The sequence below is a fragment of the Myotis lucifugus genome, unplaced genomic scaffold (assembly GCF_000147115.1).
Source record: "Myotis lucifugus unplaced genomic scaffold, Myoluc2.0 scaffold_12, whole genome shotgun sequence".
Taxonomy (NCBI): Eukaryota; Metazoa; Chordata; class Mammalia; order Chiroptera; family Vespertilionidae; genus Myotis; species Myotis lucifugus.
In genome coordinates, this window is record NW_005871060.1 from 3,127,896 (window position 1) to 3,152,880 (window position 24,985).

At 38.9% G+C, this 24,985-nt stretch overlaps 1 protein-coding gene across 3 annotated transcripts in view; it reads right to left on the bottom strand.

The window, feature by feature from the left end:
- Positions 1-24,985, bottom strand: part of PRKG2 (protein kinase, cGMP-dependent, type II) — an 82,334-nt gene that overhangs the window by 17,028 nt on the left and 40,321 nt on the right. Inside the window, exons 8-14 of one of the 3 annotated variants that reach the window (XM_023750326.1) lie at positions 22,702-22,770; positions 21,012-21,110; positions 19,483-19,636; positions 17,476-17,612; positions 15,070-15,159; positions 12,554-12,695; positions 3,413-3,576 (exon numbers count right to left, since the gene is read on the bottom strand). In XM_023750326.1, the coding sequence (XP_023606094.1) occupies positions 3,413-3,576; positions 12,554-12,695; positions 15,070-15,159; positions 17,476-17,612; positions 19,483-19,636; positions 21,012-21,110; positions 22,702-22,770 (855 nt within the window). Of the gene's footprint in view, positions 1-3,412; positions 3,577-12,553; positions 12,696-15,069; positions 15,160-17,475; positions 17,613-19,482; positions 19,637-21,011; positions 21,111-22,701; positions 22,771-24,985 lie in introns of those variants that run through there. The other 2 variants (XM_023750327.1, XM_023750328.1) reach the window with 2 other exon arrangements.

The following is a 24,985-nucleotide window of genomic DNA, read 5'->3' on the forward strand; positions in this document are numbered from 1 at the left end:
CTTCATTATTTCCTTCCTCTCTCCCTCCCTTCCTCTCTCTCTTGCATTAGTTGCTCTATGACAAGTCTGGAGAAATGGTAGAAAATAATTTCATCAATTTCACATCATTTAACAAATTACACATATACCCATACAAGTAATTGCTCAGGTATTGATAACCGCTAAAAAGAAAAAATAAAGTGGGAGGTGACAGAAAATGACAGAGAGGTGTGATTTTTTTTTAAAGACAGAATAGATACAAGAAACTTCTCTCCTAAGTTGACAGTGGAGCAGAGGTATGAATGAAGAGAAGGGGTGAATGAACCACACCTTTAACAGTGGTCAGAGGATTCCAAGACAGCAATACAAAGGCCATGAGTCAGGATGGGTATGGGTTGTTCTTGGAGCAGTGAGGAGGGCAGTGTTGCCAGTGGAGAGAGTAAGCAGGAGAAAGGGATATAGGAGACCGTTACAATGTTATATAGATCTACTGGGCTATGGTAAGGACCTGGGATATGTTGTGAGTCAAATGATCTAATTTACAGCAGTCATGGTAAGCTTTTTTTTTCCTCTTTAATGTCTGGACCATAAACTGTGATGGTGATAGTGGTGGAGAAAGGCAGGCATGGCAGATGGCAGCCTGGACTAGGATGGTAGTGGCGAAGGTGATAAGATGTGGCTGGATTCTGGATTTATTTAGACAGTAAAGCAAACAGGACTAGCTGGTAGGTGAATGTGGTGTAAGGTAGAAAGAAAGAATTCGAGAATGATGGCCAAGTGTTTTGACCTACTGAAGGAAGCTACACTGACTCAGAAAAGAAAGACTGGGGTGGGGTGTGGGTGCAGGGGTGCAGAGCAGATTATGAGGAATGCAGAGTCATGTTTGAACATAAAATAGAGATGCTAAGCAGGCAGTTGCATTTCTGTGTCTGACATTCATGGAAGAGCTTAGAGCTGGAGATATGATTCTGGGAAGTCACCAGGCAGTATTTAGGATCGTGGAGCTTGATGATCACCCAGGGAGTGAGTAGATCAGTGATAGTGAACCTATGACACGTGTGTCAGAGGTGACACGAGAACTCGTTTTTTTGGTTGATTTTTCTTTGTTAAATGGCATTTAAATATATAAAATAAATATCAAAAATATAAGTCTTTGTTTTACTATGGTTGCAAATATCAAAACATTTCTATATGTGACACGGCACCAGAGTTAAGTTAGGGTTTTTCAAAATGCTGACACGCCGAGCTCAAAAGGTTCGCCATCACTGGAGTAGATGGAAGAGAGATCAAGACCAGAAGTGGCCCAATACTTAGCGGTCAGGATGATGAAGGGGACCCAGTAATGGAGACTGAGATGGAGCCACTGGTGTGGGAAAAGAAATGGGAGAGAGAGAGGTCCTGTGAAGAGAGTACTTCAAGGAAAGAGTTGCTAAGATGAGAAAGAAAGAACTGGGGATTGAATTTGAATACCATTTTAATGCATACACTTTGCTTTTAAAAACACTTCATAATCTATTCTACTGTGTCCTTTAATATTTGAAAAATAAAGATGACTTTTATGAACGGCCTGCTACTTCTCAGTCATGCTTGAGAACTTTTTGATGTTGAGAGTCCCCGCTCTGGGTAATAAACTTGTAATAAGGTCAGTGTGCTAACTTTCAGCAATCTGTTTCACCTGTAAAGAAAATGAGGTAGGAAACAAAAACATGGCTATAATATTTTCAACTCGTTTATATATTTACAACTATATTGCATTTTGTTTTTGAATTATTTTCTCATTTTCATTTACCTCCTGACTCTAGAGTTCAGGGCACATAAAATTAATTTTTCTTGTGCTCTACCCTGAAAACCTTTACCAACTTTTTTATGACAGCTCAAGCCACCTTAGCAACTCCAAATTATTGGGGTTTCCTCCCCGCTTCCTTCTTCCCTCATTTGATTTTCCTTCACCTTTAACAATTTATCCCAGTTGGTGAAGACTGAAATGTTTATTCTTCAGTGACTGAAGGGAAATATCATGTGTCTCTTAGAAATGCAGCTAACAAATTTTCCAGGGATGAGAAAACAAATTCATGAAATAGAATTCCTTGTGTTTCAAGACCTTAAGCGACTTTCTTTCTGAGTGACTATCTGGATATTCTTCCCTTCTTTCCTTCAAAATTTTAAGCAATGAATATTTGAAATTTATTACAGATAATATAATCTTCCATATCTGTTTGCTCAATGCATATTGACAAGGACATAGAATGTAGTCACAGGTAATTGAACATTAAAATTTGTAGTGTAAAAAGTTCAACAAGATTCCGTAAAACTCGTTTTGTAAAATATGTGTTGAGACTTGAATTCCCATCAATGGGCTCATTCCGGTATTTTCTTATGCCATTCCACATGCAAATCCTCCCTGAAATTAAGACTCAGAATATTTGGTTATAAAGGTTTATAAGGATAGGCAAATCAGTAAATGAAAAATGGAGGTACCGAATTGGAAAGATAACTGACCCGAATCCGGTGGGTATGTCCATGCACTATGCTACATGACATGTATGTAATGGAAAATGCATCACATTTAGTCAGAAGATCTGGGATGAAATCCCCAATCTTAGGCAGGTAGCTCACTGCCCTGGTCTTCTAATCTATAATATCTAAATCATAAAATAATCAAAATTTAAATTGTAAAAAAGTGATAAAGTTTCCTGCTTTAGCTTCCATGCAAGTTTTCACACAGGTAAGTGCTCTGTAAACTAAAGTATTTTACAAATACGAGTTGATATTACATATAGCCTATATATGTACGTGGGTGCGCATGTGTGCATATAAATATGTGTGCACATGTTGAATATTTGGAATCTTGGATTCATTAATATACTCCCTTAATCTCTTTGGGAATGACAATTCAATTTTAACTGCTAAAACCTCTGCTGTGTCATGTCTTTGTTAATTAGCACCTCTAGAAAGCAGACAACAAGGGGAATGACATTTAATTTCAGCAATGTTGCTTTCTCTTAGCATTTCTGGTTAATGATTTATTGGGAAGATAGAAGAACATGGCTAAATTTAGTTTAATTGATCAATGAATTCAATTGAAACATGATTACTATTTTATCAATTACAAAACTATACAAAAGGAAATAATAACATAGCCTACAATTTCAATTCCTTTTCTTATTCTTATGCTGAATTATCAAAACCTTCACACACTTAATATGTTATCTACACTAAGAGGGCTTGCCATTCTAGGTAAACCATAGCATTCTGTGCACCTTTCTTTTACCTTCCTGCATCTTTTCTCTACGTTATAAACTAGCAAGCATACTATGTGTGAAATAATGTAAAGATGAAAAGGCATCACATTCCAAAATGTTAAGCTCATAAATCATTAGTTATTTTGGCACTTCTCCGAAGAAGAGGCAGAACACAACTTGAAAGGACTTACTTGCCAGTCAGGAGCTCATACACTAGAATCCCCAGGGACCAGAAATCCACACTGAAGTCGTGGCCTTTGTTGAGAATGACTTCAGGGGCTACATACTCTGGGGTCCCACAGAATGTCCATGTTTTCTGTCCAGATCCTATTTTCTTAGCAAATCCAAAGTCAACCTGGAAAAGAATGTCAAGGAAATTTTCAGAGACCATAAAACTCATGTTCCTCTTTAAGTCTCCCCTTAATTTCCCCCATTTTCTTCTACACTCTCATCCTTCCCTACACACACACACACACACACACACACACACACACACCCTTCTGGTTATTCTTTTGTAGGGCCAAGTGTAAATCTAACTACACTGGAGTGCGTTCCATGCACACACTTCTGCACTCATAGCCCCTAGAGAAAAGCCTTAGCAAGGGGAGACCAGAACACCACATGTGCAGCTCAGAGCAAGCAGGACTAAAGTCATTTTCAAATCAATGGTGGCATTCATTGGGAAGAGGCCAGGAGGGGGAAGCAATGGACTTGAAAGTCCATCAGAGAGGAAAAAAATAATAGCAGAATTGCGAGTTTGGGAAAGGACCACTGTTAAAAAGAAGGGGGTTTAAAATTCTCGACAGTCTTTAAAAACTATTATGCACAATGTCTGCACCCTCTCAATTTTGACAGTCCAAAGGAAAAGCCAGGATCATCCCAGCTGACCCTTGGCTGGATTCTCTACATTCGCAGGGTGGTGGTGGCGAATAGTACCTGCATTAACTTATTTATTCTGAATATAATATTAATTCAGCCGGCACCACTATAGGCCAGGCTCGGTGCTAGGTGTATAGATACAGAGTTGACTAGGAGAAGCTCAGTGTGTTGGGAATACTTATCCGTATGTGATTAATATTATGCCGTGGAATACATAATATCGTAGAAGATGATGCCAGCTCAGAGGGCTAAAAGAACATATGTCTGGAGCATGAGGAAGAAGGTTGGGGAAGATGCCAGGAGGTGGCACCGCAGCTTGGCCCTGACTAATGATTAGGAACTTTCCCAGGCTAATGAATGGCTGCTATCCTCCTCTGCCTTTTCAGAATAGGCCCCTCCACTTCTCTGAGACTCTATTCAATGGACTCTGTGCACAGAATAGAGACAGGAAAGGAGGCTGGAGTGACAGAAGCCCCACTCACTGAATCAGGGCAGTGTCCACGACTGACACTCTGCCCTGCAAAACAAACAGTCGGTTTCCTTCCACAGGGGTTATTAGCACATACTTTTCATCTTCAATACATACAGATATTATTTTAATAAAACTGCCCTCCACCTCCCTCAAGTAAACAGACACACAAATTATACCTGGGCTTCAACATGCACATTTTAATACCTTCATTACCCACACTATCTCAATAATATGGCAATAACCTTGGCCAAGAACCTAAGTAAATAAGGTCAGCATATCAAAATAGGTCCTCACTTAGAAAAGTCTGAGTCAGTGAACTATGAAATGCAGTCCTCATTTATTCATCCAAATAGTAACATTTAAAATCTTCATGTTTACCTTACATAAATCTTAGAAATTTACCTTTTTACTAATACTTTTTAGTATTTATCACACAATAGCATGGGTTTCCTTATTAGAAAAAGGGAATTTAAACAACCTAAGTAGAAGTGGGCTTTTGCTGTGTTCTTCAGCTACATAGAGTGACTCACAGGATTCTAAGAGATGGCTGTGGATATTATGAAATTAAAATTTGTAACCAGCTGAGATTAGCATATCTACTTATTCCTCAGAGAAAGAGCCATTATGAAAATCCTAGGTAATTTTATAAAGACTCAACTTTAGGAGCCAAGAAAGCAATGCTTATAATTGCATTTTTAATGTATGCATATGTGGAAATATTATATTTTCTTGTTTTGTAACAGCTTTTCAATTCATTTTCTCATTGCTATTTTTTTCCCTTTTATGGAGACTGGAAGTTTATTAGATGTTTAGAAGAATTTTTCTAGCTCTATAAGTTGTAAGTTTTAATTTGAATAGCTGGTTTTGCTTTTTTAATATCTGCATGTTGGCCCAAAGAGATGGCAATAGTTCCATTAAGATTTAAAGACTTGCCCTAGCTAGTTTGGCTCAATGGAGAGAGCATCGACTTGCGGACTGAAGGGTCCCAGGTTGATTCTGGTCAAGGGCACATGCCTGGGTTGCGGGCTTGATCCCCAACAGGGGGCATGCAGGAGGCAGCCAATCAATGATTCTCTCTCATCATTGATGTTTCTCTCTCTCTCTCTCTCTCTCTCTCTCTCTCTCTCTCTCTTTCTCTCTCCCTCCCTCCCTCTCTCCCTCCCTCCTTTCTTCTCTGAAATAAATAAAAATGTTTTAAAAAACCAAAAAAGATTTAAAGACAGGCCTGGCCGGCATGGCTCAGTGGTTGAGCGTCAACCTATGAATCAAGAGGTCATGGTTCAATTCCTGGGCAGGGCACATGCCTGGGTTGCAGGCTCGATCCCCAGTGTGTGATGTGCAGGAGGCAGCTGATCAATGATTCTCTCATCTTCGATGTTTTTTTCTCTCTCCCTCTCCCTCTCCCTTCCTCTCTGAAAGCAATAAAAATCTATTTTAAAGAAGTTTTAAAGACTTATGAAAAGTTACCTCTTTTTTTATATCCTTTGAGCTTAACAACTTTATGTAGTCAGAGGAAATTGACATGCAGACCTATCCATATTAGATTTGCCTAATATGCCCAGATCTTCTGATGTCCACTTTTGTATATTTTTTATAAAAATTCACACTACCTCTGTCTTGTACAACCATGGATACCACCACAAAGCCTGTCTTTTTTTTTTAACCCTCCCCCTACTGGGCAACAGAAATGTAAGCTCTTTACTTTATTCATTCAACAAATGTTTGTTGAATACCACTATGTAGTAAGTGTCAGGATATAGACAAGACCCCAGTCCTCCCTGAGCATAAATTGAAGAGAAAGAGAACAAACATAAAAATTTGACCATACGTAATAATGTCAGGTAGTAGTGACATATGCTATGGAAAAACCTACAGCAGTATTAGCTACAGAAAGCAATCAGGAAACACTTCTCTGAGGAGGTAGCATTTGAGTCGATTACAGCAGAAATTTAAGAGAACTAGGAAAGAGCTCAGTAAAAATCTGAGCAAGAGTGATTCTGCCAGAGGAAGAACTAGCGCATAGCCCCCACCTTTGGGAACACCCATGGCAAGTTCGAGGACAGACAAGAAGACCAGTGTGGCTGGGCCATATGTAGTAAACTGGTAAGCCACACGAAGAGCTTTAGATTATTTTCCCTGGGAGGCCATTACAGTATTAAGAGAAGGGGTATGAAAGGCCTGGCTAATGTTTTAAAGGGATCATTCCAGAAGACAAGAAAAAAACATACCACTTTGAAAAATTCTACTAGCAAAACTGAGCTCTCAGGAAGAATGTCTGGAGAAGCTGCACACAGGTCTTTTTCTTTTCTCTATTAAATCCCCATTATTAAAGATAGTTTATATTATGCTGGAAAAACATGACGTCTCCAAAGATTTTAAGAAACTAGGAGGTTTTAAGATGGTTCTAAATCTGCAGTGATGACTGCATCCTTCCAAAATAGAAAAATTAGCATGTGGCTTCCTGGAGCTGGTGTCCAGTATTAGCTTTTTCCCAGAAGTTTCTCTCTGGGTAAGTAAATTTGTCAGATATTGGTTCTCCTGGTCGCTTAAAAAATGGAATCAAAATGACCAGTCTAATGAAGCCCGATGATTCATGGACACATAACATTCCAAAAAAAAATATTTATGTGGCATTTTGAGGGCACTTACTTTGCCCAAGTCTAGACAAGGGTAAAATGGAATCTGTTCATCCCATCCGCCAACAGGCAACAGAGGATGGCTTCCCCTGGATGGAAGTGAGAGCGAGGGAGGCTCAGGGATAGGATGGGTGAGTCCTTCAGGAATCGGTGTGGGGGCATGGTGACTCATCTGAAATACTTGGAATGTTTAGTAGAATGTGGGCAAGATGAAGAGAAACTTGGCGTGCGCACGAACAAACTGGGGGAAAAAAATCGGAGGCTCATCTGATATACCACCACCTCTTTGAGCAAGATTTACAGAACCAATTTCTTTCTCCCGTGAGGTTCTTTAACACTATTTATATTCCACAATTACACCCCTTAAGGAAGCATCCTCTAGCTGTGTGACCAGCTCCTTCCTTGAGAAGAGGCATTATATCTTACCCGTTTTGTACCCCCTACAGAGTTTGTAACACAGCAGATGCTCAACACATGTTTAGTGAAGAAAATATGAATAAAAAGATTGCTATTAACATCAGTTTCAATAACATTTATACTCTTTAAAACAGTGTTACAATTTTGTGAGCTAGAAACTATTATCCTAAGTTAAAGGTGAGAAAATTAAAATTTAGGAAGGTCATGGGTATCTGAGGTGACACCTGAACAGGTTTCAAAGGGAACATTATCATAATAAGTGAATTGATGATGAAGTAGAAGGTATTTAAGGGAAAAGAGTTGGCATATGTTAAGCACTTCAGTGGGAAAAGCTTGATTTAATAAGCTTTTATCATTGAACTAGAGGTCCGGTGCACGAAATTTGTGCATGGGTAGGGCCCCTAGGCCTGGCCAGTGAGCAGGGATGATCTTTGGGGTGACCAGCAGGGTGATCAGGGGCCCCCGTGTTGAGCATCTCCCCCCTGGTGGTCAGTGCATGTCATAGTGACCAGTTGTTCTACGGGTCGTTCCACCATTTGGTCGATTTGCATTTTAGGCTTTTATTATATAGGATAAGAACAGCTTATAATGGTCTGGAAAAATAATATAGATGGAGCCTATGACTACTTTTATTTTTAAGTAAGGAAATCCTTGCTATATATAAAATATTGGGACATGTATGCAAGTTATAAAGCATAAGAATAAAAACACCCTGTACCCTCTACCAGTTTAATAATTAGAACAGAACCATGTGGAAACCCTATGTGCTCCTCCCACAGTGTCTTCCTGCCCATTGCCAAAAGGTCACCATTGCCCTGAGTTTTGTATTCATCATTTGCTTGCATTCATTTCTGATTTTACCACATAGATAACATCCTTAAATAATTCACAGTTCTCATATTTAAAATTTTTAGATAAATCTTATATCTATTATTGGTCAAACTGCCTCTTTTCACTTAAAATCATATCTGTGAATTTAATAAAATAAATATTGTAGTACATTTATTTTTACTCTGTATCATACACCACTGAATTGACACAGCATGATTACGTTTGTCTATCATGCTATTGCTAGACATTTGGATTATGTCTAATTGTTTTCTACTACAAAAATGCTTCTACTAACATCATTTTCCATGTTTCCTAGTGGACATGTGTAAGACAGTGAAATTGCTGGGTCAAAGATGTGGTATCTTCTATTTTACTAAATATTGTCAAGTACTACACAATGTCTAGAAATAAACCTAACAAAAATGTAAGAGCTTTGAGAAACTTATACAAATTTATAGAAAGGCATTAAAAATAATGTAAATAAATAGGCTCATTCTTCTTTCTTCTGGGCACAGAGCTAAACAACATAACCCAGCCTTCTTTGTGCTGGTTGTGACCACGCGGCTCAGTTTCTACCTAGTGAAATGTGAGCCCACTTTTGTGCACCACCCTCAGACATGGGCGATCTCCATGCCTGTGGTCAACAAAGAGCAGATTTGAAGTTGGCAGAGACATAAGATGGAAGGAGCCTGGGTTCCCTGAACCACTGTTTGGAGAAGAGCTCCCTGCTGCTCAGGAAAATCCATTATGTGAGGAAGAAAGAAATTAATGTAGAGGTAGAGTTTAAGCAGAGCTTTTCATGAAGCCTGGCAAGCTGATACTAACGTTTATGTAGATTAACCAAGAGCCAAGAATAGCCAAGACATTTCTGAAGACAAGAGGTTGGGAGGACACTCTCTCAGATATCACAGCTAATTATAATGCCACTAGAGGCCAGTGAACGAAATCTGTGCACTTGGTGGGGGGGGGGGGTCCCTAAGCCCAGCCTGTGCCCTCTCACAGTCCAGGAGCCCTCAGGGGATGTCTGACTGCCGGCTTAGGCCCATGGGGAGCGGGCCTAAACCAGCAGTTGGACATCCTTAGCGCTGCAGCGGAGGCGGGAGAGGCTCCCACCACTGCCACTGCACTCGCCAGCCATGAACCTGGCTTCTGGCTGAGTGGTGCTCCCCCTGTGAGAGCGCACTGACCACCAGGGGGCAGCTCCTGCATTGAACGTCTGCCCCCTGGTGGTCAGTTGGTATCATAGCGACAGGTCATTCCGCCATTCAGTTGATCTGCATATTAGCCTTTTATTATACAGGATAGGCTTAAACTAATTACTAATGAGCAGGGATGTAAATTAGAACCATAGTGATTTTATACTTACAGAAGGGAAAAAGTTAATATCACTAAATGAAGGTGAGGATTTAGAACAATGGAAACTCATACACACTGCTGCTGGTGAAGTGAGTGATAATATAACACAGTCCCAAAGGAAAAATACATATATTCCTAGTTCACTAAGTAATTTTTATCATAAATAAATGTAAAAGTTTATGAAAAATTCCCCTGCAGATATTGAGGTGATTATATAATGTTTTTATTTTTTAATCTTATATTAAGACAGTGACTTGTTTTAATGGAATTTTTAATGTTAATTGCTTGCATTCCTGAGATATATCCAACTATGTTATATTGGGTTATCACAATTTGTGTTCTTTGTAGTGTTCAGTTTGCTAACATTTGGCTTATGATTTTTGGATTACATTCATGAGTAATATTGGACATTTATTTGCTTTTCTAACGAGTTTTCTTTGGAGAATCAAGTTTACATTAGCCTCACAGAATAAGATAGTGTAAAGATGCCCAAATACTCTCTACTCCACATAAATCTCTGCTTTAACTTTATGATGTTCACTTATGATAGTATATATCTGTACCTCTTCTCTTTTACTTTTGATTGAAATTTCCACAGATTTTTAAATTTTATTAATTTTTCTAAAACACCAAGCTTGCTTCCCTATCCCTTTTAATTTATATTTTATTAATTTGGTTTTATTTTTAAATGTGAACTCATGTTCCCTGGAACTTTCTCTCTGAAAGTTCTTTGTGTCCTGAGTTGACAGTATATTCTTCCAGAGAGAATATACATTGATTCTTGGAAACTTGGGCATGCTACCAACATGGATCAATTTTCACTTATTCTTGCTTGAGTTTTTCCATCCTTGAAGACTGGGTACCCAACCTCCATGTGGCCAAGATTTCTTAGAAGAGATTCTTCTATTCCTCTACCAAAGGCCCAATAATTAGAAAAGCATGTTTACTGCATTTACTCTGTCTTTATACATCAGATATTTTTTTCTTGTTTTATATTTCCCTGAGGGTGTAATCTGTGTGATTCCTGACTCTGTGCAATGTTCTGTTTCAACTTCCCACACTGTCCAGGTAGAAGACTTGGTCTCCTGTTCCCAGAGGGTGGAGCTAATAAAATCAAACCTCCAGGCCACCTAGGATTGCTGGGTGCCCACAAGATAGCAGCTTCAATGTTTGAGCTCCATCCTATGCCACTGCTCAAGCTTGGCTCCCAGGCTCAAGAGAACCCCAGTGTTGTCTCACAAACTCAGCCATGCATGCAGTTCTGCTTTTCATGTTTCATCCAGTAATTTTAGACATTTTGTGGTGAGAGGATTTCAGGATATCTAGTTTGATATATAGCTAGAAATGGAAATATCCAACATGTACTTTTTCATCTCTAAAGGCCTTAGTTAATCTTCATTTAGTTGGTTGGCAAATGAGTTAGGATGGATAACAATGGCCACCAGGAGAGATATTTATTGACCTTTATGACTGCAAATACTGACTATGCTATCTAATATTTTAAAAAGAGCTATGACAAAAAATGAATTGAACAGATATCTGTGTCCCTCATGGTAGTTTTACTTCTAGAATATTCCAAATTTTTACCCTAAAGAGCTGTGCCAATGAAGGGATTGTGAAGAAGAGGAGTGACTGAGGCCTTGTGTTAGAACCTCACCGATTTTCAAAGCTGTCTTGCATGGATAAGATAAAGCTTGAATGGATCAAAATGTTTCTTGGAAGGTAGCCAGATTTCACATGAAAGGACTTTTATTTTACTCCTTTACTAGGGAGAAAAATTGCTTAGCAATTGCAGATAACAAATTCCTAAAACTAAATTATATACTGCAACATGTAGATGAGAAAACCTATGTCATCAATTGTTAAATATATTAATTGCAAAATGTTTAGCACACAGTAGCTTTACACATAGTCAACTACTCTTTAAATAATAGTGCCCATATGTAAAAGTTCTGATTTGAGAAACTTTCAATATCTCTGTAAATGCTAAGTTCCGAAATGGTTTCGTGTTCTTGCGGTACTGACAAGATGGACTCAGGAAAATCAGCCTGGGTCCCTCATCCTCACAGGGTCACCTCCTAAGGCACTAAGTGCCTTGACTTCTCTTAAATTATGACTTCCCGGTTCTCATATAGTTTCTTACTGCAAACAGTTTATGTGACGGTAGCATTTTTTCTTTAGTGTGACACGCAAGGGGATTTATGGTAGGCATTAGAGGATTACAAAGATGGATAGCAAGACAAGTCTCTGTTCCCAAGGAGCCATCATCTAATGCCGTGATCCTCAACCCTGGGTGTACTTTAGAATCATATAGAAAGATTAAAAAAAAAACAACTACCCACATTCATACATGTATCTTTTCTCCCTATACAGACAGTGGATATCCCAGGGAAAGATCCATTCTATTTTCTTTTCTTTCCTTATCTTTTATAGCCACTCCCTGTATATAGCAAGAATCTATTAAAACTTAGTTACAATTATTTTTAAAAAATACTAACAAAATCCAATTTTAAAGACATTCTATAATGTGAATCCCTAGGAGGACTCAAAAATATGGTTGAAACATTAATTCCTAGGCCAAAAAGAGTGTGCTTGTTACACTGCTCCCAGGGTTTCAAAGACCCCATCCACCAAAGTGGAAACAACAGGTGAATCAACATTAAAGGGAAATTGCAACTATCGCACAACTCTGTGTTTGGAAATATCTCACATGATGCTATAAGTCAGAGAATTTGTCTTACCAATTTCAGATAGCCCTCAGCATCCAGAATTAAGTTTTCTGGCTTCAGGTCTCTGTAGATAATACCTAGTCGATGCAGGTAATCAAATGCTTCAGTCACACAAGCCACGCAGAACTTGGAGGTGGGTTCATCAAAGCTGCCTCTGTAATGAAATCATGTTCCCTCTTAATGCTCTCGAAATACATCTCCGTTGTCTATTCTAGGTGTCAATTACTGTTTTGGTAAATTGATGCAACATAAATGTTTTGTAGGACAGCAAGATTAAAAAGTACTTTACACTGCCCTAGCTGGTTTGGATCAGAGGATAGAGCATCGACCTATGGACTGAAGGGTCCCGAGTTCCTTTCCAGTCAAGGGCACATACCGTGGTTGCAGGCTCCATCCCTGGCCCTGGTTGGGGTGCGTGCAGGAGGCAACCAATTGATGTTTCTCTCTATCTCTCCCCCTCCTTTCCACTCTCTCTGAGAATCAGTGGTAAAATATCCTCGGGCATTAGACTGCTGATCATAAAGAAATTTAGGGTGATACCAATGAATTAGACTACTGATCATAAAGAAATTTAGGGGGATACTAGATGCAAATAAGAACTACTTCACTAAAATCAAAACATGAAAAAAATTTTAAAGTTTTTTTTAGACATTTATGGAGAAATGCAACACTGGAGAAAATGCAACTGCCAAGCTTGAACCAGACGTCTGTAATTGATTGCTTAACTAAAAAATGACTCAGGTGATCATGCTCATTTCCTGTTTGTAAAGCATGTAACCACAACTTCTTCCTGTTGGGGGCACTTTGATGATATTTGAGCTGCCCACTGTCAGCACCGTGTGTGTATGTTTACATATTGAATTGTTAAAATGTGGTGGTGATTTGCTGCATGGTATAATGGAAGGATGTGTCTTAGGGGTGAAGGAGACTGGCTTTGACTTCTGCTGCTTCCACTCACTGTGTCCTTGTGCAAGTTGTTTAGCTGTTCTGAGCCTCAGATCCCTATCTATAAAATGGGTTTACTACTTACTTAACAGTGTTGTTTTGAGGATCAGGTGCAGTGCCTAACAGGAGGTAGAAATCCCCTTTATTAAATTGATTTAGATTTTCTAAATCGATTTGCCTGTTGAAGCAAGGATGGAAGATGCAAATGCTTTTGCCGGTGTCTTGCAACCCTCCTCATACTTCCAGGATCTCCTCATTCAGATCCATCCAACAATACATTCCTAACATAACATGTTCATCTTCTACTCAGGTGCACAAATGGTCTATTATTGACTAGGTGTGATGCTCAGCCTTGAATGAACATTAGAATGACCTGAGAAGCATTGAAAATCATTTACTGGACCCTATCCCATATGAACTGAATCCTAATCCTTGGTGTTAGGGCCCAGCATTTTACTCTGTAAACGATCCCCATGTGACTGTAATGTGTAGTCAGGGTTGAGAACCACTGGCCCAGGTAATTCTCAAAATGCCTGGCATTACGCCCCCCCCCCCCAGCCACCCCAAAATAGGGAAAACCTACCACCCATCTCCTCTGCTGCTGCCCTTGTTTTTTACTCAAGTCTGCTGTTCATCATGCAGAAAGAGTCCCAATCCTATCCCAATGCCCCTGCTGTATCTTACACTAATTACCCTTCCTCCCCGCCTTTCCACATTTGGTAATTAGTGTAAGATACAGCAGGGGCGTTGGGATAGGATTGGACTCTTCCCACATTGGACTCTTTCTGGATGATGAATAGCAGACAACATATTCACTATGTTGGGGTGGCTTGGGGGGGGTGTAAAGAGGGAGAGTTGGGCTATAATCTAGTTTCAAGTTTGGTTCAAGTCCTTCTTTTACCATCATGTTTTTCTCTCTCTCCTCTTCTCTAAGCTAACTGTCTACCATAGTGAACTTGCCTTCAATTAGAAACTGCCAATGTCTTTGTCATATTTAGTGTGCACACACAACGAAATATTTTTAAATGCTATATACTATTTTCCCCAATAAGCTCAGAACTCATTGGAGGAAAAGTTTATACTTTCTATTCTTGGTTAGAAAAATCTCCATTGTCTAGAAAATCTGGGTGGAGAAAAAAATGGTGGTTTTGATTGTTTGAAAACTATCCCTTTTATAAAGTTGAATCTGCAGATATCTGACTGTTTTTCAGAAAAGGCTGCACCACTGCCGTCCATCCTTTATCTCCATTCTAGAGATTCACAATCAGAGCATCTGGGCTTGTATCTATCTGTCTCGTACTAAACATGTCACTGGGGATAGTTCACGCTGTCCCCCAGCCTGGGATAATTTCATCCCTAAAGTGGGAAATTCAGACAATAATGAATTTACAGGGTTCCTATGACACGATTATAATATTGACTGAGAAAATATCACTATTAGTACCTTATTTTAACAAGTGATAATATCTTCTTAGAATCATATAATTACTCTTCATGTCTCTTTGAATGATCATGAATATAACATCCTTTAGACCATTTGTGAGTAGACAAAAGTTATTATTTATAAAATCTCTGTTCATTACCTGTCCCTTAATATACTCCATAGCTCCCCACCTAAGCAGGCTTCCAGAAGCATGTATACATACTTATTGTCCTTGAAAGTACGATACAATCTGTGAAGACATAAAGACATGGTTATTAGAAATCTAGTTTTAAGACCTCTCTCAAGGTGCTTCAGAGCATCATCAGTAACATTTTGAGCAATGGTCCTCTTCTCCTTCCAAACCTCCTACAGCTACCCTGGCTTTCTACTTGACTGCTCTGTAGTCTTTCCTGCTGCCTTGCTTTTGCTCATGTTGGCCCCTTTACTTAAACTGTCCTCCCTTTACATACAGACAACTTCTTAATCTCAATTTCTCTGTAAAAGTATTATCCATTCCTCAGGACCAAGCTCCGAGGCCATCTTCCTGATAAAGCAGCTCATTATCCCACCTACCAAATATGGCCTCTTCTTCCTCCCCAAACCCAGAGACCTCTGCATATATCTCCTTTAAGATCTGTCTTGCATAACTGTCATTCATACTCATGTCTTACATCCTCTAGTTGGTCTCAGGAAATAGACTCTGAGATAGAGGTCTGCAAGAAGTTTAGTGGGAGTATACTTGGGAAAAGTACTCTCAGGGAGAAAGAAACAGATTTGGAAAGAGGGAGAGTTGGGCTATAATCTAGTTTCAACAAAAGCCCTAGCTTCAGGAGATCCGCCATCACAGACACAGGCTGTACCTGGAGAGAGAGTACGATCGTGGGCAAGGGGGTTCTCTTTGCCTAGAGCCGTGGTCGGCAAACTGCGGCCCCTTGAGTGTGGTTCTTCCACAAAATATCACGTGCGGGCTCGCACGTACAGTGCGATTGAAACTTCGTGGCCACACTCAAGGGGCCAAAGAGCCGCATGTGGCTCGCGAGCCGCAGTTTGCCGACCACTGGCCTAGAGCAATGGTCAGAGAAGGGCTGAGCCATAGTCCTCAGAATGTGGGGGAATGACACCCTCAATCCTGATGTGGGACCTGAGCAGGAAACTGTATTTCCACATTAGTGAAAGTAGCTTCTGTGTCTTAATCAAAAGACCCCTTTTCTCCCTAGCACCATGCTCAAGCTACAGTGGATAGTAGAGCAGCCATATCATGCATAGACAGCAAAAACAATCTGGTACAGTGGGCTCTGGAACCAGCTGCCTAGGCTTGAATCCCTAATCAGCCATTTATTAGCTATGCAATCTCACTTTACTTATTGTTCTTCTTCAGTGAAGACAATCATAACATGTATCTCATTGTTCTATTATGAAGATCAAATGAATATATGTATTCATTTGATTATTGATTAGATATTATTGATCACATATTAATTCAATATATATGTATGTCTATATATTGTATATAAAAATGTAACTTTTTAAATAAATGTTTCATTTTATATGTATATTATATATATATTGCTTAGAGTGCCTGACATATGTTAATTTCTCAATAAACGTCATTAATATTTATTCTTAATATCATTACTATCCTACTATACGCCAAGAACTTTGTAAAGATCTGGAAATGAGTAAATAATAAAACCTAATCTATGCAATAAAGCTGTTCATCAAAGTTTGTTTATTAATTATTGGTTAAGAAAAAAAGAGGGGGATGCATTTTGGGAATACAGTTAATGTAAAGATAATTGGATGACCCTATTACCAGCACTGCCTGGTTTCATGTTTCTTTTTTAATACTGAAAATAAAAGGGGGGAATATGGATTGGCAGGAAGATTTTTGCAAGGCATTTGATCAAAAAGTAAAAATTCTATTCTTGAAGGGGCACTATATATCACCCAGAAATCACCAAAGCTACACTACAGCCATATATGAAAAGACAAACTGGCTTACACCAATAACCCATGACTTCACAAGTAAAGACAGCCATGGCTTAGAATAACACATTTCTCTTTCAAGCTCTGGTGATAGCTACAGACAGACCAGTAACTATCAGGAGGTGGGACTTTCGGCATTTAGGCATCATGAGAAACCACGGTCTGTCGCTCCTTGGCAGCCGAGACGTGCCCAAATGCCACTTCCGGCAGAAATTCAACAGCAGCACGGTCCCTGAGGGAAGCAATGAATTCTTGCTTCCCAAGTTCTGAATTAGGTCTGGACTAAATAATCAATTCAAATCATTTCAGTTAATTTTACACACACACACACACACACACAACACACACACACACACACACACACACACACACACCTTTTCCTGACATTTACTCAAGAATAAAAGGACCCGGGTGTCTGACTCCAGACCTCAAACTTGAAATGTTTTATGTATTGCTGTTGAGACTGGGATGGGGAATTCAGAGTGGGACCTCCCCTTCCTCCTCTGTCCACCCTCCTGCATAGAAACACTCATGAAAAGAGCCTCACACCCGCAGTTCTGGGAGCCGAATGCCAACTTACTTCACAACGAAGGGAGAACACAGCTCCTCCAGGATCCTCTTCTCGGAGTAGACATGCTCCTGTTGCTTAGTATCCACTATGTGCTTCTTCCTTATGCACTTCATAGCAAAAGCAACATTCTCATTTTTTACTTTAACCTACGTAAGAAGAGAAAGATCCCTCAACACTCACTTATTAGGAAAGACTGATGACATCTATATAAAACATGTTCACTAAGGAGAGTTAAAGTTCTTAGTATATATGAAAACAGTATGGAAGTTGTAACCATTTAGCCCTCAGGGAACTGAGTTTTACTCAAGGGTACACACTTCCCCTTCATTGTAATTTCCATAAGAGTCCACATAGCTGGAACATGGTTCTAAAACATTTGTATTGAAACAAGAAAAGAAAAACTGTAGTTATATTTAATGTTTAGAAATCTATTCAATTTTGAAGAAAGTTGATGTTCAGAAATCTTTTCTTGAAAATCTTTAATGAGAAGTGTTCTTTGATCTTCAAAACAAAACATATTAAATCAAGATCTACATCTGCACTATCCGATTTAACAGCCCCTAACAACATGAGGTTCATTCATTGAAAATCAAAATTCAGTTCCTCGGCTGCACTAGCCCATTGCAAAAGCTCAGCGGCCACCCGTAGCTAGCGGCTGCCCTATGGGGCGGCACAGGTGCAGAACATCTCCATCAGCACAGAAAGCTCTAGTGGAGAGCACTGCTCTACGTGGACAGATAGCATTTTCCCTCAAAAGGAAATAAAAAATTTAATAGGCATTTTTTTAGATGAGAATAAAACTCCATAAACAGACTCTATTTGACATGTAATAAAATTGTAAAGAAATGGTTGCCTCCCATATTGTTCTCACATTTGCCATTAGTGCTGCCTATGATGTTAAATTAATAGTGAAATTATTGTTTCAATTATAATTATCTAACTATAGAAAAGACAGATCTCAGCATCGTTAATGCAATCCCTTTGCCAAGGTCTTTGGCGAACAGTATCACTGCAGATGGGTATGGCCCTCCTCTCTCCATATGGCAGAGGAACGCTACAGATATTCTCTGGCCTATTAAGAGATTGTTTCTCCCTCCTCACCCATCAGAGATGAAGTGCTGACTGGGTGTGAAGTGTGCTATCCAGTCTCCTGGCAGCATTGCAGATCTGCTCGTGCCCAGGGCTACCCAGCAGACGGCTGTGTCAGCATAGTTCCCGGAGGCTCATGTACAGAGAATTGTTAAAAATCTGCAGAGAAGGGCTTGGTAATTGCCAAGAGTTCAGGGCCATATGCATCTAATAAGGCCTCAGATCTCCATTCTAGTTTCCTCAGAGCACTTGACGTGAGAGTGCCGCTCTGCTGCTGCTTGGAAGCTGGTTATAAAGCTTGGAGAGGTGGTGATGTGGAAGATGCAGCCAAAATCAGGTCATAGGTTCCCAGGCATCCTGATCAACACTACAGAAGGCTGCTCTTCAAGCACCCCCTCGCATTCATCTTTTCTTTTTTTTCTGATAGAACAGTTTGAGCAAACCAAAAATAAAGTAATAAAAGCCAAAGACAGACATGGTAGTGAAGTTGTTTAAGGGACAGAACTATAACAATGAATTTGTTTCTATGGCACTTGCTCAGGAGACATTCTTCTTTTCTTTAGTATATAGACAGTGCATGTGCCATGAGTGTATATACACACACATTTTCCTGTTAGGAAATACACTTTTTAAGGTTTGATAGTCTTTGGGAATGCTTACTTGGTACATTCTCCAATAACCACCATCATCAAAAAAAGTCACATAAGGATGGGATGTCAGAAGCTTGAAATAGCAGCTCTTAAGTTACCTCCTAGCATGGACCTGCTACTATACAACACACAGACTGAAAAGTGTACTTTCTCAATTCAAAGCAACATTTAAGACAGCAGTAACCATGTATTCACTCCTCCAAGATACACTGGAATATAAAACAGAACAAAGAGTCAAAGGCTTTTCTCTCAGATGCTTGAAACGTAAACCCCTTACAAGCTCAACTCTTCCGAACCCACCAACGCCCAGTGTGGCGATAATCTCAAGGTTCTGGAATGGGGACGATGAGGAAAATCTGGCCACCTTCTCCTTCAGCTGAATCATCTCCAGAGAGAGCGCTTTGGACAGGTTCCGGTGAGACATGGATCTCCTGCTCGAGAGAAGTGACAGGTTACACACCCCGCCTTGGGCCCGCAGGGTCCTGCCACACTGAACTGTCACTCCCACAGCGGCCTCATGTCTGAGTCATTCCTGCCTACAGGTGCCACAAAGGCGATCCCAACTTCTATAGGATCAGGTTCAGTCTCACGGGAGGTGGGGAGGTGAGGGGGGGGGACAATAGAATATGCAAACAAAAACTGACACACACACAATAAAAAATAGACCACTGTCAAACTGGATCAATGAGAGGTAAAAATGAGTGAACTGTGTGGTATTTAAAATGTATGTCAATAAAGCTGTTAAAAAGAGAAGAGTCAGAGGAAATAAAACCCCAGAGCCATTTTCTTTGTTGCATGTATACCAGAGAATGTCACACTGAGAAGCATGGCATGTTTTGCTATTTTTGTCAGATCTCAAAGCTTTCTATGACTGAACAAGAATAACTACTTTATGAAACATAAAAAAAAGTATTTCCTACTTTATATCTAATTATTTTGACTTGGGAATACTCATTTTTTCTTTTATTTAAGGTTTACTGCTCTGGATTAAATATTCATAAATTATTGTTACTGTAAAAGGCAAGGCCTTTGGCATAAAAGTTGCAAATACATCTCTTGCAAAAAACAAAAAGACAACAACAACAAAACACAAAACCTTATGAGGTCCTGACTGAATGCTCTGATTTAACTCAAATATCAGTTTTCTGAAACTGTTGACCCTTCTGCTTCAATTGTACTATCTGGTGAATATGTGCTTTAAGTATTCATTCCACAAAATGTTTTAGCAACGGATTTTCAAATGTAGTTTTACAAAGTAGATTTTTCTATTAAACAAAAAATTCCTCATCAGTATTACATTCAGAGCCCTACCCAATTCCTTCCTACACACACACACACACACACACACACACACACACACACACACACCAAGGCAATAACTCCCTTATATTTTGAACTAATTCTGACTATGCTGCTAGTTTTTAACCTGAAATCAGAGAGAAAGGGCTGATTGCTTTGGTGTTCCTGCTTGATTTCCATGGGCAACAGAGGCATTGATTCTGAATTAATGTCTTTTGAGCTAAGTCACCAGACAATGTAAAGAATCCCTTCTCCAAGGCCCCCTATCAGGAAATGTCTCCCTATCATTACTACTCATCACCCCAAATAAGGAGCTGACTGCTTATCGACTAAAATACTCATACCAGTGTAAGTGGTATCCTCTTTGTGGAAGACAACTTAAAAGAAGTCCCCCAAATTTTCTAGTGAAGGCACACTAAAAGTTACTACAATAGTAAACACACCCTTTTGTCCCCTTCGTCAACTGCTATAACCATATCCAGCTTAGGAAAATATTCCTCCACTTACTTTGCATGTCTTTTTTCATCATCACGGTTCAGGTTTGCCACATACCCTTCAAGGTATTTTTGGAGTTCTTCAAAAGTCCCAACTGTTTGGTTGAATGTTCTGAATGAAAATTAAGTTAAATTAAATTAAAACCTCTGTGTTGCTAGTTACCATTGCAACTTGACATTCTTCTTAAGCTCGTAAAAGACTGTTTCTGTGGTTAGCCAAGGCTTTGTAAATTGTTTTTCAGTAATTTATGTAGGTTAATGTCAACATAATATGTAGAATAGTTATTAGAAGTTATAACTAAAGTATACAGTGGACCCTTTGAGTTTATGAACCAAAGAACTTATCAGTGAGAAGAGAAAAAATTTCTGTAGTTTTCTGCCTTGTGTAGTTTTTGGCATGGTGTAAAGAAGGCTGAAAGAAATGGTGAGATGTGGGCAGGAGTCTCAACTGTTGGGGCAATTCTTCAACTGACCTGGGACTCACTTTTCTTATCTGTAAGGGTGAGATTATTCTATATGTGGATATTAATGTATGTCTATATTGCAATATATGTTATTTTGCAATATAGACATATATTGAATCATTATGTTGTATATCTGAAACTAATATAATCTTAATATGTCAATGATATCTCAGTAAAGATAATAAAAAGAAGTATTGTTAACTTTTTAGGCATGCTAATATTATTGTGGTCATGCATTATAAATAATACTCAGTTCTTAGAGATGCTACGAAATTTACAGGTGAAATAACTGTATGTGTGTAATTTGCTTGAAAATAGTGTGGAGAAAGCAGGGAGGGTGGTGAAGTGGTAAATATAAGCATTAATAAATCACTGTTGAACTTGGATTATGAGGTTCATAATACCATTTTGTCTGTTTTTTAAAATGTTCTAAAATTCTTTCCAGCTCTAAATCTCTATCATTTTAAGTTCAATAAATGTTGTATTTGATTAGCAATCAATTATAACATATTCCCCTGTGATACCTGTTATTTTACTATTTTTGTTAATATTTCACATGAGTATTCCCTATTTCTTTGACTACACTGTGACTTTTCTAGCTTTGTATGTTTGAATTTCCTTTATTATAACTAGATAATAAATATTCAACTGATTAATGAGAGACACAAGGGGCCATATTCAAATATGATTTGAAGGGAGTTAAGGACACAAAATGAGACTTCTTCTGAAAAATAACCTAAGACATTTAGAGATTAAATTTGACACACATCACTTTCAAATTACTACAATCGTTAAATTGAAACTTATCTGGAAATATATATGTAGCTAATGAATATTTTATATTTTGTCTGAGATACATTTTGCTTAAAATATTTTTAACTCTTTAGAGCATTTTAGAAATAAATTATGAAGTTGTTTACTATGTAATGTGGGGAAAAATCCATGAGCACTAATAAGCTTATTTCTCTGGAAGATGCAGAATTTAAATCTATTGCTGATATTTATGTACAAACTTTGCACACAAAATATTTAGTCTGCCAGCATCTGCCACTGCCACAGACAGATTCAGATCAGAAGGCACATTCCTTCCCATGAATTTTAATAGGATGTACTTGCAGCTGAAGATTGGCCAGCACTTCCAAGTGACGATGAATGAGAAGACAGATGGGCCCTCGGAGTAACAGAAGGCCACATCTTCAAAGGTGACAGTAGCCTGCCTTCCCCAACCAGTATACTCACTCTCGATCTATAACCAGGCATGCGACATCATTTTCCTCAGCAACAATGTTCGCTGATCTGACATCTTCACTGCAGACAAAAACAGGAAAGGCAGTTTTCCACAGTTAGAAATTAAATGCCTATTTTTATTAGAGAATCTGTCACTTTGTATAAACACCATCACTTAAGCCTTCAAAAGACTATGCTTTTTTATAAACATCATCAGCTGTATGCTATACTTTTAAAAAAGATCAGAAATATATTCCAGTAGAGGTTACATATACAAGAAATTCAGGGGAGAAGATGATAACTATGGGGGTGGGGGGACACACACAGAAAAATCAGTGACAACAACTAGGTATAGAATATCATTCTGCTCTCATGTCTGCCAAATAAACAGCTCTTCTCTGATCAGATGGGAACTGCTGAAAATATGCAGGCAAAACCAAAACTGACTGATTGAAGAAGCGTATTGGAAAAACATTTAAGTAATTAACATAAAATAAACCAATCAATAATAAAACCCAAAGGAAGTGTTTTAATGCAATTGACCAATAAATTAAATAATACCAAAATACTTTTTTCATTTTATAGAATCTATTATGTACACCTTCCATTAACATCTCTAAAATCAGAGTATGTCTTTCAGTAATGATGAGTCATACTGTAATTAACAGCAAGGTCTTCCTTTCTCAGAAGTGTATAATATATAATGGTGCATCTTATAATTGATAGCTTAAATACAATGAATTACCGGCATGTAATCTAATGAGGGTAAATTTAGTTACCTAATGAAGATCAATGGGTCAAGCATTGGGTAAAGTATTTAGAGACTTTTATTTGATTAGGTTCCTCCCTCTATTAGTTATAAGCTAAAGACATTGAAAAAAGGCACACCCATATGGTACCCAGTGCTCTGAAAATCATTTAAAGTAGCCTGGAGTAGCAAGTATACTGAGACTGCTCTAAGCAACTTCATTAAAAGTGCATCATACAAAGTGTAGTTCTTTCATCTTCCTTTAATGGTGGGACAGAGAAAAGCTTGGCAGCCCATTTCTACATTCCAAAGAAGTCCACTGCCTGGATAGCTGGCATCAAGAGATTTTCTGACATGACCCACAGTCCCTTCCCAGTTTACAGGGTCCTTGCTAGAAGACATCAGTGAAAGCAGCTCCATTAACTTTTGAATTGGGAGCTGGGTAGTTTGTACTCAACTTGCATGTACATATCTGTAGATATGTAGATCTTGGATGTAGGCCAACTACTTGATTTGTGAGTTCAAAACAGAGAAGAGGTATGGCATTCTTTTTACTTGTCAGTGCCATCATTTTGACTAGAAACACTCTGCAAACTCTTTGTAAGTATCAGATGTCTGTAAATACATGATTCTCTCACAGTAACTGTGTAAGTGCTGCGGATTAACTTTTGCACATAAAATTCTGAAAGACCTCTTGGGCTATTTAGTGTCGAGTCATGGAAATACACAGAATGTAAGGAATGTTGTGTCACAGTCAGTGGCCCTAAGAAGCAACAGCATAAAAATGCACAAAAACGTAAAAAAATTTTGTATCCAACTCTCCTCATTGATTTTATCTTTATGGTTTCAAATGCTTTGGGGAGTTGGGTATTTATATTAAATATAAATTCCCATGTTTCTCATGGAAAAACACTGTAATTGGCTAGCGGCAACATACAGCATAAATTATTTCAGGTCCAGCAAAACAAGACAGCATATTTCCTTTCAAAAGCTATTTTGACTCTAGTACATTTATGAAGTTCTCTGCACTTTCAAATTTGAGTTGTTTTGGTTTGAGGTATGAGAAGAATAATCTGGAAATCTTAAGAACAAATAGATTGAAGTCTTGGATGATGACATTACATAATTATATTACATGAGTGCATCCTATTCTATCACAAATAAACGAATGCAAAATGGACAATTTCCCTATTATTGAAACACTAGAGGCCCAGTACATGGGATTCGTGCACTGGTGGGGGGCGTGGCCTGCAGGGATCACCCGCTGTGGAAGCGCTGCTCATCCTGGTCAGCGAGTGGCTGTGGACCCACCCTCTGAGTGACTGCTTTGCAGGAGCAGCCACTCATCCCAGTCTGCCAAGTGGCGCTCCCACTGTGGGAGCTCACTGACCACCAGGGGGCAGCTCCTGCATTGAACCTCTGCCCCCTGGTGGTCAATATGCATCACAGCGACTGGTTGAGCAGTTGTGGTTGTTTAGCTATTCAGTCGCTGGGCTTTTATTATATGGGATGTTCACTACCAGCTAGAAAATGGTAAAGAAAAATTCA